Consider the following 12,814-nt stretch of genomic DNA (forward strand, 5'->3'; position numbering starts at 1 on the left):
CGTCAGGCTCCTTTTTCTCCCCTCTAATAATACCAACCTGAGAAGGGTCTCCGGGAGTTGGGACCGGGTTACGTGAGGTTGTGGGGCAGCCTGAGCAGGGGAGGGTTCCAGGAAAAAGTGTGGCTTTGGTAACTCTGGAGAGCCTGGCTGTGACTGAGCCCTGCAGGGGCTGGTGTGGTGTTTGATTTACACCTGTGTAAATGAGAGGTGAGATCCAGTTTGGATATGGCTTATCAAGAAATACCACCCCAAAAACCAGGCACATATATGCATGTGGGTACAGCATTCCTGAAAGGGGCACTTTTCTGTCCCACAGAGCTCCTGCAGAAGTGCCCACACAAGAGTTTTTCTGTTCCAGAAGAAGACAAGCCAGATAATAAATACTGGGAAAAGTCATGAAGGATAAATTGCTGCCGCAAAAAGAAATCCCTTCAGCCTGGCAGAAGCTCTATTTATCTCCCAAAGACTTCAGTCTCAGTCTCTCCCAGGGGAACATTAACGGAGCTCATTAGGAGCTCCCATGACAAACAAAACTTTGTCACACACCAAAAGGACAGGCAAGTAATTCTGCCAGCTCCCCGGTCCCCCCTAGAGACAGGAGAGGATGTTCCATGCTGCAAATGCCATGTCGGGGGACAACGTGACGGTGCCACTGAGTGACCTGTGTGTGTAGGGGCTGTACAGCAGGGCTGCTGGTGAAGATCGGGCCCCTCTCCCTTGCGGTGCCGTGGGCTGGGCACACACCTCCCTGTCTGAGGAAAGGGCTGGTGTGGCAGCCACGCTCCCCAGGCTCCATCCGTGCTCTGCATCCCCAGGAGACACCGCGGGGCTGGGCTGATTCTGGTGCGTTTGCCTTGTCGTCACCTTGTCACTCACCTTGCTGCTATGGATGGTCCCCAGCCCTGACCTGAGCTAATCCCAGCTCCCTCTTTGTGGAGTCACATTTGATAAAGACCTGGAACAACAGCAGCCACTTGTTCTGTAATGCCTGGTCCTGCTCCATTTCCAGCTTGGCACCGCTGTTCGTGGGACACCACCTTTCCATGGTCACACTCTCATCAGGTTAAATTACTCAGCTATTGACTACATTCATTAGTCAGATATTGACACATTATGGTGAAGAAAATGAGGCCGACTGCTGCAGTGACTGACTGCAGCTTTATTGCTCAGTCTGTTAAAAGAAAGCTGCTCCCCATTTGCTTCTCCCCAAAAAGCTGAATGTTCTAAAGGTCAAAAGGATGTTTCAGCATGAATCAGCCAGGAGATATATATCTAAGATGAAAGGGATTGTCAGTCCAATTAACAACCTGGGTTCCTGTAGTGGCAGGAATTTTACATATAAAATATACTCTATTCAATGTTTCATCTCTGAGCCCAGGTCTCTCTGGAAGTCTTTCTTCTCAAGTCTTTTTTTCCCATCTCCCTGCTGTCCCAGGCATCCCTCAGCTGGTAGAAGCAGTTATGAAACCAAGAGTGTAAATTATCTTTTTTCTCTCCTTCCCCAGAGATACTGTCTGTCTCTTTTTCTGAGGTTAATTAAAACTACCTAATTTTCGCATTGCAGCTGCCTTCCCAGGTCAGAGGGAGGCAGCTGAGCATGTCGGGCTGTAGCAGAGAGCCAGGCCCTGGGTTTCAGACCATAAACAGGGCATGAGCTGAGCAACTAGGAGATGAACCTCCCTTCCTCTGCCTGGGGATGGGGCTCCGAGTTGTTGGTTGTTCTCAGAGCCGCTCTGCACATCACTGCCTGCCTGGGCAGGGGGGTCGCAGGGCTTTGGCTGCATGGAAAGGCACCATGGGTTGATTCGAGCATAGCAGGGGAATATGCACTGTGGAAGCTACAAGAGGTGAGGAAATGTTGTTGGATGCATACAGGGGGCTGTATGAACCCCATCTTTGTGACTGTCCATCGGGCATCTGCTGCTCCAGGGGTGCGCGGTGCCAACATGCCCATGGTCCCCTGGATGCCCACGATCCCCTCCGTGCGCGGGACCCACGGCACTGCCACGCTCTGCCCCACTGCAGCTGGTCTCTGCCACCAGCAGAAAGAAACCGCGGTCTGGAAAAAGGGTTTGCTCAGAGCGGGTTAAAGTCAGCGCGCACCACGTTTATCAACTTCTCAGTGGAAATGAAGATGAGCTGTTAATGCTCTGCATCGGTGCCAGTTCCTCAGGGATGCCCAGGGCACCCACATTAATATCCTATCAGTGCATTAGGATTCATGTGGGCACAAGAGAGTCTGCACCAAAGGAAAGAATAGTGATGAGGCCATTATTTTGTTGGACTTTCTGGAAGTGCCAGTGTCCCCCAGGCAGAATTAGCACAGCCAGCAGCAGTGTTGTGGGCAGGCCAGGAGGACTGGGTGAGCCCCTGGGACCTCCAAGCACCCAAACCGCGGTGGATAGAGGATCTTACGCTCCGAATCCCGGCCCGATGGGAGGTGGGAAACCACTCCAGTGCTGCTGTGGTTGAGTGAGGAGGCTGCTCCCTGGACAGGGACAGCTTGTAGGAGAGGGGGACTTGGCACTACCTTTACATTGAGGCCAACATCCCGCCCCTGATAGCAGCACCTGATGTCCCAGAGGAACATGGGGAATACACAAAGCAAGCAAATCCTGGCCAAATGGACAAGGTTTTCCTCTTCCTCAGCCAAATGAGTAACACAGCAGCATTCAAACCCAGAGAGCCGCATTGTATTTTAAGCTGATCCCAATTCATTCAGGGGAGCCATCAGACTGCGCACTACAGGCTGGTTCCCCAGCCATGGGAAGGTGGGATGGCTGCAGAAATGCCGCGCTGGTGGAGGAAAGCCCCCCTTGCATTGCTCTCTGATACCCTCGTCTGGCTGAATCTGGAAGCTCGGCCTCCCAATGGACAGGACAAATCGACCTCAAATCCTCTGCAGCTTTTAGGACAAATGTGTGGGGTTTGGGACCATGGGTGCCTAAACCGTCAATGGATGAGGGGCAAAGGAGACACGGAACGTCCTGGGAGATGTGCCTGTGGGTAGATGGGGACTCTGTCTCTTCTCGGCGGCCGCACAGGGGACTGCAGGGATCAGTGCTGAGCTGCCAGGCTCCTTCTGCAGCCTGTGGCAAAGAAATGGAGCCGTGGCTGCGCTTTGGGAAAATACATCCCCATATCAGAAGGAGAAGAGCAAGCAGACAAAATACTCTTAGAAAGGGATGTACAGCTCAGGCAGTTGCTCCATCGGGCAGGTATAGAGTGCTAAGCTAAGAGGAATTCACAGCAAAGAAAAAAAAAACCCAGAATTTAAAACCATGTTTGCTTCCTTCAAAGTCATCCAGCAAGTGGTTTCCTACCAAAAGTAACCTTGGAGATGCAGCTGTCAGGTTGACACGGCATCACTCCGGTCAGCGCCGCAGTCCCCAGCTGTGCCGTGGTGACGCTGCTCTGGTACATTCTGTAATTGCTAACAGTGCTCTACAGCGTGCAGCCGCCCCAGGAATCAATGCTTAAATAAGCACAGGGAAGTCTTAGCTAATGAAATGGGTGTTCATTTCTGTTCTGGGGACGAGCTTGTCCTCTTGTTCCTGAGAAATACCCTGGATTTCTCCACGTGCTGAAGTTGAAGTGTGGCAGATGTGACTCCTCAGCTCTGCATCTGCTGAAATCTTTCCTGCGACACATTTGCAGCAGCATCTTGCAGATAAACCTGGCTGCTTCTATCAGCCCGCCGGCACTGCATTGCTTCAGAGCTATGGGGCTCAGGGGTGGCAGGAGTGTTGGCCAATATTTTTTCTGGATCTGCATCCATTACACCAGTATGTCTTATGAATCAAAGAGGAAGAAAATGGGAGTAAAACCAGAACCATGGGCTTCCCCTGAGGTTTCAGGGCATTTGCCTCGGGAGAGCTGCTTTGCTGTCAGCCTCACTGTCACTGCTTTATCTCCTTTGCCAACCCCACCACCTTTGTTCATCTCACTGGTGCCATGTTTTGCCCACCCCTTTTTGAGCAATCCTTTTGGCTGAGAAAAACACACCTTAGCCGCTGGGAGGCCAAGAGGTGGAGATTGTCCTATCCACGCAGAAAGAAGCGCTGATGAGGCCTCAGGATTTGGCATGAGCGTCTTGTGGGCTAATGGTCCCCTCTCCCTGCAGGACCCAAGAAGAGAGGGGAGGCTGCAGGCAGAGTCAGGGCTTCAGGTGGCAGAAGAAGGGGTATGTTTGTTTGCAGCAGGATGAAAACAACACTCTTTGAAAGCTTTCCAGGGACTTGCCCTGCTGGTGTATCTTTATTAAGGGTGTCAGCTTTGGAGCTCCTCTGGCATCCATGGGTGCTACCGCATGATCTGGCTCCTATTAGCAAGAAAATCCTCTCCTGTGAAGTTCCTCTGTTGGATCTGTGCAATGACTGCCCCTTTTCAGGCCAACTCTCTGACCCTAGAAAGAGCATCTTTTCCCCCTGCTTCCCTCCTTCAAGCCCCCATCTAGGGGCTGTGTCTCTCTTCTGTATCCCAGCCCAGTGTAGATACAGGTCACTTTGCTCAGCATCATGTGGTAGAGAAACAGCTTCAGCCTCTGGCTGGCACCTTTCAGCCATGCCAAGCCTGCTGCAAACTTATCACCATTGTCCCCATTGCTGTCAGCAGTGAGTTCTGAGCATCTTGCTCTGGACCTGCTCCCTCCATGCCCGAGGAGGTCCAGGTTCACCCTTGCAGCCCCTGGGACAGACCTTTTTGCTCGGCAAATCTGAGCCCTCTCTGTTCATAACAAGCCCAGCTCTTCTGCATTTGGGGCTTGCTAATCCTTCCTGCCATCAAGCACGCTCCAAAAATAGCACCAAGCCACTGCTGAGCGCACCCTCAACAGCAACAGGTGCCATCCTGGAGCCGCCGCAGCCGACCAGGCTGCCCGGAGCCCCCAGACCCCAGCCGCTTGGCAAACACGGGGTAATTTCTCGTGCCGTTATCCCGTGGCTCGTTGCCAGGGGCACCCGGGATGCATCAGAGGCTGAGGTGCAGGTGGCAACACAGGAGGGCAAGAAAGGGCTCCCCCTCCTCCACCTGCGCCACCAAAAATCACATTGGGACCAGCTTCCCGCAGGGCGGGGGGTGTCTGTGTGGCACGAGGGCTCCGTTGCCAAGTGGGATTTCCAGGCTTTACCAAACCCATCCAGAGTTTGAACAGGGACCAGCGTGAAGCACTAAACTACAGCCACAGGACGGAGGGCTGGAAGTGCCGCTCAATTCTGGTTAACCACAATTTGGGGATCAAGGAGTCAGATTCCATCAAAACCATATTTTTCTCAAAAAACCACGTCATTTCTGATGACGCTTTCATAGGGGTATCTCTGAAACATGACAAACTTCATTTTGGTTTGACGCATTCATTTTGCTTTGGTTTTGATCATAGAACTGAAAAATTTAATTTCCTCTTCATTTGCTTTGTCCTTGTATGCACTTGTCTAGATGATGCTGAGGGTGTTCTCATTTTTGCCTTCCCCCTCCTTTGTTGTTTAAAAAATAAATGAAAAAACAAACCACAAAACTTCTCCAACTGAAGGAGCGTAGAACAGTCCATGGGTCAGTGCACTCCACTTAGCATTAGAACAGGGAAGGTTAAGAATGTGGCAATGGGGATGTGACTTATTTGTTTTTTGAAAGGAAACATCTGAAATGATTTTTCAAAGGTAGCAAATATTCCCTGCAAAACAAACAATAAAATCAGAACCTTCCCAAAAATCTACCTTTGCAAGCTTGATGCTTGTTGTGCAAGTGCTTTCTGGTTCTGCAATTTTTGCACGTTTCTTGCAAGAATCAGCAGCTGATGCTCCTGCCGGGCTTGCACCCCAGTCAGGCGTGTGCAGGGATGCAAACAGGAATGTGCTGTTCCCCAAAGCAGGACAATGCTGTATTCTCTGCCCTGGGAACACTGGCACCAGGGGCAAAATGCAGCTCTGCCATAGAGCCCAGTCCCCATGACTGTACCCGTGCAGGGCCATTGAAAAGGCTGCGGAGAGCAGAGCAAGTGGCCAGCATTTGTCTGACCAAATGCAGGTGTCCCCAGCTGAGCTACTCCAAAGCACTTTTGTAATCTTGGTAGAAAAATAGCCTGTCTAGAGAGGCAGTTTACCCTAGCACAGGACAGTCATAATCTCCTGATGTTTAGCTGACCTCTGCTTAACGAGGGTATACACTGAGATGATGCTTGCTACCCCTGGGATGTCTCCTCTGCCAGACTTTTATTCTCCTGCTTACCTGTTCTTGCCTATTTAGACCTTGAGCTTTGCAGGACCAGCCCCTTTCCCGCATGGCTGGGGTGATAACCAGAGCTGTGGAGCTCCCTGATTCAGTTGCTGGGTTTCTATTGCCATTGCACACACAGTTAATAGTCATCCGCACCCCTGGACGCCCATACAAGCCTTTCCTTTGGCTTGGGTGGGCTTTGAATGAGGATTAACTCTTAAAAACACAGGCTCCCCATGCAGGCTGAAGTCAAGACTAGCAGCAAAATAGTCAATGGTTAACAACAGCGTTAGATATTTCTCTACTCTTTCCATTTCCAGTCACAACAGTCTTTAGAGAAGCAACTTCAATAAACCAGCCTGGTGTTTGTAATGCCCGGATACATTTTGCTGTTATTTTTTTTTTGCGTTTTAATTACCATAATTTCCATTTCTGTAACACCCCTTCTTCCTGTTTTTCCTTTCCTGCTGTCAGATGACAGCCTGGTCTGTGCAGATTCACATTTTCATTATGAATTTCACTGACAGACACATATAAAAAGAACAGCAGACAAAAAACCCGGCCCCCATCACTTCCTTAACTGATGAGTCAAAACCATTCCCCTCAGCATCAGGATTCTGCAATCGAAAGGTGACCCCTTATATCAATTTCCATGGAGACCAAAAAAGAGCATCTGGGGTTTAAACGTTTTCCCATAATAATAACAATTATGGTAAATTACCAGCACGAAGTTATTTAATCCAACATTTGCTGGGATTTGTGCCTATAGAATTGAAAGCAAATGTGTCTGGGAGACCCAGAAATGAGCTCCTGCCTGGGGCAGGCAGAGCGGTGCCAGCTGGGGCTGGTGGGGCTGGCAGAAGAGGTCCGGGAATAAAATCAGTGCCATGGCAGCAGTGCCCTTCGGGGTGGTGTCAGGAGAGGGGAGCAAGACCAGGGAAAGGGACACGTCCTCCAGAAGGCATATAAGGGAAGGTACTTGCTGCTTATGGCCAGCCGTGTGATTTTTAAAAAGATGCTAAGAGCTGGGGGACCATTGACCGAGGGGATGTGGCTGCGACTGGGAAGGACCACGGGTCAGTTTGGGAACCGAGCCACCCTTGAGGGCATGGTCCCCTCAATCCTCCTCCATCCCACAGGAAAAGCCGTGCCCAGAAGCAACAGGGCACTGCAGGAATGTGTCCCACAAGGTTGCTGGGGACCAGGAGCTCTGCTTGCATGGCAGCTGACGACCCTAAAAGTTGCGGCTGGAGCAAGCGAACATTTCTTTCCTCCTGTTTTGCTGCTGGCTGCACGTGAAAAGCCCCTGACTTCTCTGTAGCCTCTGCTAGTTGGCAGGTAGCATGAAAGCTGGCCAGATGTGGAGCTTTTTATTAACCGGCTTACATTTGCAAGTTAGGAGGTGCCTCATCCGCTGCAAGAGGTGACAGTGCCAGAGCCTGGAGTGAACAAACGGGTCAGAAAACAAGGAGCAAAGAGTGAATCTGCTGCTCGGTGTGGGTGAAAGGGGTGGTTTGATTCCTGGAAGGATTAAACAGACTTGTAAAATAGCCCCATTCAGACAGCAGCATTTGCGAGTGCTGACATCTCAGCTTCACGAGGTTCTTTACCAGCCATTTGAGAAAACAATTTTACATGCTGCTCTCAAGAGGTTTAAGTTGCCATAATTCATGTTCATACCTCTAACCATGAAAGGATGAAGAAAAGGTTTATTGCAGTTATGTGCTGCAATAATCTCCTCACGGCTCTTTTCTCTGGATTGCTTTAAAGCTTTAGGAACTTTAAAAAGATATTTGGACACGTTCTGGGATGTCTGGAGGCAGTGGGGTTGTGTGTACTCTTGGCAAATAAGGTTCACAATTTATACAGTCCCAAAACCCAGGGCTGACCCCAGAACTCAGTAAATCCAGATACAAAGTCTGGGAGATGGAGAATCAGGGCACTCCAGGCCCTCCAGTGTTTTCAGCTGGGATGATTGTCTAATCATGAATTCTGTTGGAAATGTGCAATTTTGATTATTTTGTTGTTTGGGGACCAAATTCTTCTCTTGACAACTGCTTCTGAAAAGCTGTTGTGTCACTGCCGCCCTGCCCCATATCACTGGGGAGAACAGCTGGGGAGCGAGAGGAGGAACTGAGGAGCCTTCTGCTCTGTCACCGACCTGATGTTTGGGCACAGAACCAGCCCTTGGGACCACAAGCTGCCACATGGGAGACTCCACATTCCTCTGTTGTCATCCTGTGAAATCCTTGGGAGACTTACGACCCTCTTTCATCTGTCTTTTTTTTCTCCTCCTAGGTTTCTCCGATCTCTCCCCCTCCTGTTCTGCTCCACAGCACCCGCAGGACTGGTACATACATGGGCTGCCTTGCTGCTGCTCAGCTCCTCTCTCGCCTTGTCCCACAGCCCCATTCCCAGTGCCTGGAGACATTGCAACCCATTACCCATCAGCAAGCTTCGTGGAGAGGGCCTGCAAGCTGCCCTGGTGCACTTTGTGTTTTGATTTCCCCTGGCTGCTCTGCCTGCATTCAGCCTCTCCCAACAGCCAAAACCCAAAACCTCCCACCAGCTGCCCCGGCACCCGCAGGAGCGCAACCCCTTTCTGTTCCCACCGTCCAGGTGCAGCCCCTTCCTCTGCCGCCGCTTGATAAATAGCATAAAAAAGAAGAGTGGGATGAGGAGGACTTTTCATTCTTTATTTGTAGGAACAATTTGTTCGGTGAGCAGAACAGAGCTCTCACAATCACAATGGTGCTCTGGCCGAGTGCTGCACACAAAGACCCCCCAAGCAAGCGCTGCCTGTCGAGCATCACCCACCTCCACTGCTCAGCCTGGGCTTTGCTGAGATGGAGACGTTGTTGTGTACCGTCCCTAGCAGTCATTTGTTCCCCACATGATACGAGTGCTCATTGCTAACACTGATCTGCTTTCAGACACATCTCTGTGTCTGCACCTTTCCTGCGCCCCACATGCTTTGCAATGAGGAGGAGAGCAGCTGCACAGCTGCTGGGGACACCGGGCGTTGCCAGAGGTCCTGCTGCTCCGCTGGTGGGCGCAGACCCCTGACAAACTGTGCACGGGACCCCTGACAAACTGGGCACGGGACCCCTGACAAACTGGGCACGGGACCCCTGACAAACTGTGCACAGCTGAATTAACAAACAGGCTCATTCTGTGCCTGACTGTGAGAAAGAAGGACAAGGAGCAGCAGCAATCGGGGAGCCAAAGAGATTCTAGGAGGAGGAAAGAGGAGCTCAGGTCAAGTGGCAGAGCCTGACTGGGACATAATGAGCAGCAAGTATTTGAAGAGCATCCCTAGGAATAATGGAATGAAGTTTTCGGAAGGAAATGCAGGTGGAATACTGATAGCAGCTCCTGACTTAGACTACAGGACAATCTCCCAAAGGACAGCACAACAACCCTGGTGTCGGGGCATTTAAAAATAGACCCAGCACACCACTGGTAAATGTAATACATGGAACAAGCCTGAAGGGTCAGAGGCAGATGGATTTGCAATACATCTCTTCCAACTCTTACAACTCTGCAAGGAAGCAATCAGCAGTAAGCAGGTCACTGCTTTTGGGCCATGCTGGCAAATTACCAGACCAAGTGTATCCCTTTCATTTACTGCAACCTGCTCTCACACGTGAGAGGATTTGTGAGAAAAAGAACTACAATGATCCCATGTGTGTCTCTAACCTGAAAACTAATCCCAAGGGCAGTGTTTCTGTGACTAGAGCCATCCAGAAATCTTCTGAGGAACAGGTTTTCGTTAGGAAATATTTCCATCCAGCACAGTGTGGTGGTACACAGGTCTGGACGAAGCCTTGGTGGGGTATCTCGGAGGGAAGGGTATGTGAGAAACCAGGCTTTTCATAAAACAGGACACCTGACCACAAGTGGGTGCTGCCGGCAGGCCAGTTTTTTAGCAAAATGGGTAGAAAGAGCCAAGGCTGAGCATGAACCGTTACAGCACGGCTACAGCGTTATTTGAGAGGCTCGTGTCTGCTGATCTCAAACTGGCAGTGTTAAATGGATCTGCACGTGGAGATCTCTTCTGGACAGAGCAGAAAAGGCTGCCAGGTGTTAAACCTCGGTGTGCACACTGCTGGGAATTTGCCTGGCTGGGGATATGGCCCCCTGCAAGTGTCCAAAGCCGGGATGTACACATAGTAAGTTTGCTTCATTACAGCTGGGAACACCCAACCTGGGCAAGCAACTTGCACAGACGCACATACCCTGCACAAGCACGGGTGTGAAGAAAAACTGGCTAGAGGGGCTCTGCAGAGCTTATGCAGCCTACAGCTGTCCTGCCGTCCTTCCCAACAAAGGTTCGCTCTGCCTCTTCTTAATTCTGGAAAAATCAAAGTTGCACACTCAACCCAGGGAAAGCATTTCTGGTTTAACTGCAGCGGTTTCCTCCTGCCCCATGTGCACACGCCATGTGCACAGATCCAGCCCGCCCCAGGCACACACCGGCCCCACGTTCATCACACAGACACAGCGCACGCTCCCTCCCTCCGTCCTCTCTCGGCTGCGGATGTTCGTGGGGAAGGTGCTGTTTTAGCAGCTTTGCATCAAGCAGCAAGAAAATAAATAAATAAATACGATTGCACACGAGAAAAGGGGGTTTGCAGCTGGAAGCCCGAGAGAGAGGCACTGAGATGGGGCTCCCAGCACAGTTCGGTACCGACATGTTTTGCCCAGGTCTCCGGGAGCAGCTCGGTGACCAGTGACCTGCAGCCGCCCAGCTGGGCACGACAGTCGGCAGCTGGGACACCACCCGCAATCAAGAAATGCACATTTTCCTGTTGGTTTTGAATCAGTTTTACCTAATATTTTCTGCCCGAGCCCCCTGTCACTCCCTCCGTCTCTTTCTCTTCCTAATGAGTTTTTTACAAGGCTGAGCGTGCAGCCAGCCAGCATGCTCATTTCCACAGCTACTGGAGAGGGACGGATGCTCTACAATATTTTGGGGCTTGGGTGTTAAAACTTGGCTCCCAAGTGTGGGTGGTCATGCTAGCATGTGACTGCTTGCAGGTAAAAGGATTGCCAGGTTCAAGCCTTTCTCCCGTCTGAAGTCCAGGCATTACAGTTGCAGATTTGTTGGCATAAGGAGCAATCAAAGGCCACGTTACATCTGCGCTGTGCAATGTCAGCCCCATCTAGCAACAGCTCTGCACTGGGCAGCACAGTCGAACGCTGGGCAAGATTTGCCCTGTGCTATTATAATCTGCTTGTTTGTGAGGGTCCGGGCCCCACATGCAGTACACGTAGGCCTAGAGAGAAAAAGAGGTAGACAGAGAAGACACCAGGAGGAGAAACAAGCACAGAATAAATCAAAGCAATCTTCCACGCTCCTTCTCTCTCAGTCTTGGTCAGGTTCCTGTTTTGTCTGGAGCACGTCCTGCCGCTCCTCACCTGACCGCAAGGCACCGACCTTGCCGTGCCGCTTCCAAACCAGCCACCGGAGATGGCCACGTGGTCCTGATACCCCCTTCCCTTTTTAAAGTGCTTTCTAAGGATGCTGTGCCAGGGAAACCCCTCTGCACCTTTTGTGATGATTCAGACACTCGCCTCCTTCAGTTCACAGGGCTCCTGTAGCTTCCTTCCAGAGCCAGTCTCGTATGCAGTGACTCCTGCAAAGTGCCTCTCCTAGTGCCGGTCCCCCAGCTGTGTCCTCCAAGGCTAGCAGAGCCTTTCCTGGTCCCCTGGTTATCCTTCATCGGCTTCTCCTTCAGGCGATGCACGATGGGCTATGGGTTGGGATGAAGACATCTGCCAAGGCAATCACTTCCCACAGCATCCCCAGGCTCAGAGAAGCAAGGCCATGCTCCTAACGCAACCTCTTCAGAGCCCTCATGAGCTCAGGATGGTGAGGAAGAGAGGTCAGCGCCTTCAGCTCTCAACCATTCCTGGACACCCTGGGATCTCTGTGGGACAGAGAAGGAAAGGAAAAAATGATCAGTTTAGCATTGTAGAGGCTGGGGTAGGGTGGGGATTTGGACACGATCATTCTCCTGCAGTAGCTACCAAAAAGCAAAACTTCTTTGCATGAAATAATTGGAAGAAACAGATGCATCTCTACAGATACACTCAGGTCAGCTGTCCAGGAGATGACAACACATTTCCTTCTGGTTTTAATATCTGTGAATCTACAAAAGGGAAGAAACAGGGCTTTTTCTTGATTGTCAAGAAACCTGAATGACAGACATGTTAGATGGGAAAATGGGAAATTAATCTTGAGATAAAGGAACGAGTATGGGATATGCCTGTTCTTTTATTTATTTTAAAGTTATATTTTAATAAGTGCATGTCAAAGATTATGGTCTGTGCTTGTGTGGGAAGAAAACAGCATTTAAAACCAGAAAGCCAAAACCCATATCTCTTCTTTGGGAACACAATGCCTCCCTCTGAGGAATTCTGGGTATCCAAAATGAAGTTGTATTTCTTGTGCAAGTCAAAGATGAAGTTCCAACATGCAAGAGATGGTTTGCAACAGTGTCAGTTGCCAATGTCTCTTTAAAAAGACTGCTCACAACACACACAGCCCCACTCTGTACTGCACCTTATTTCCAAGAAGGATTCTACTTTGCACAAAAGA

At 50.6% G+C, this 12,814-nt stretch overlaps 2 protein-coding genes across 2 annotated transcripts in view; one reads left to right on the forward strand and one right to left on the reverse strand.

Moving 5' to 3' along the window:
* Positions 1-12,814, forward strand: part of STK10 (serine/threonine kinase 10) — a 500,646-nt gene that overhangs the window by 270,207 nt on the left and 217,625 nt on the right. The gene's annotated exons all lie outside the window — the stretch shown is intronic.
* ADRB2 (adrenoceptor beta 2) overlaps positions 8,893-12,814 on the reverse strand; it is a 33,542-nt gene continuing 29,620 nt past the window's right edge. Inside the window, exon 2 of the mRNA XM_065643827.1 lies at positions 8,893-12,143. Coding sequence (XP_065499899.1) covers positions 12,109-12,143 — 35 coding nt within the window. The 3' untranslated portion in view covers positions 8,893-12,108. The remainder of the gene's footprint in view (positions 12,144-12,814) is intronic.

The sequence above is a fragment of the Caloenas nicobarica genome, chromosome 13 (assembly GCF_036013445.1).
Source record: "Caloenas nicobarica isolate bCalNic1 chromosome 13, bCalNic1.hap1, whole genome shotgun sequence".
NCBI lineage: Eukaryota > Metazoa > Chordata > Aves > Columbiformes > Columbidae > Caloenas > Caloenas nicobarica.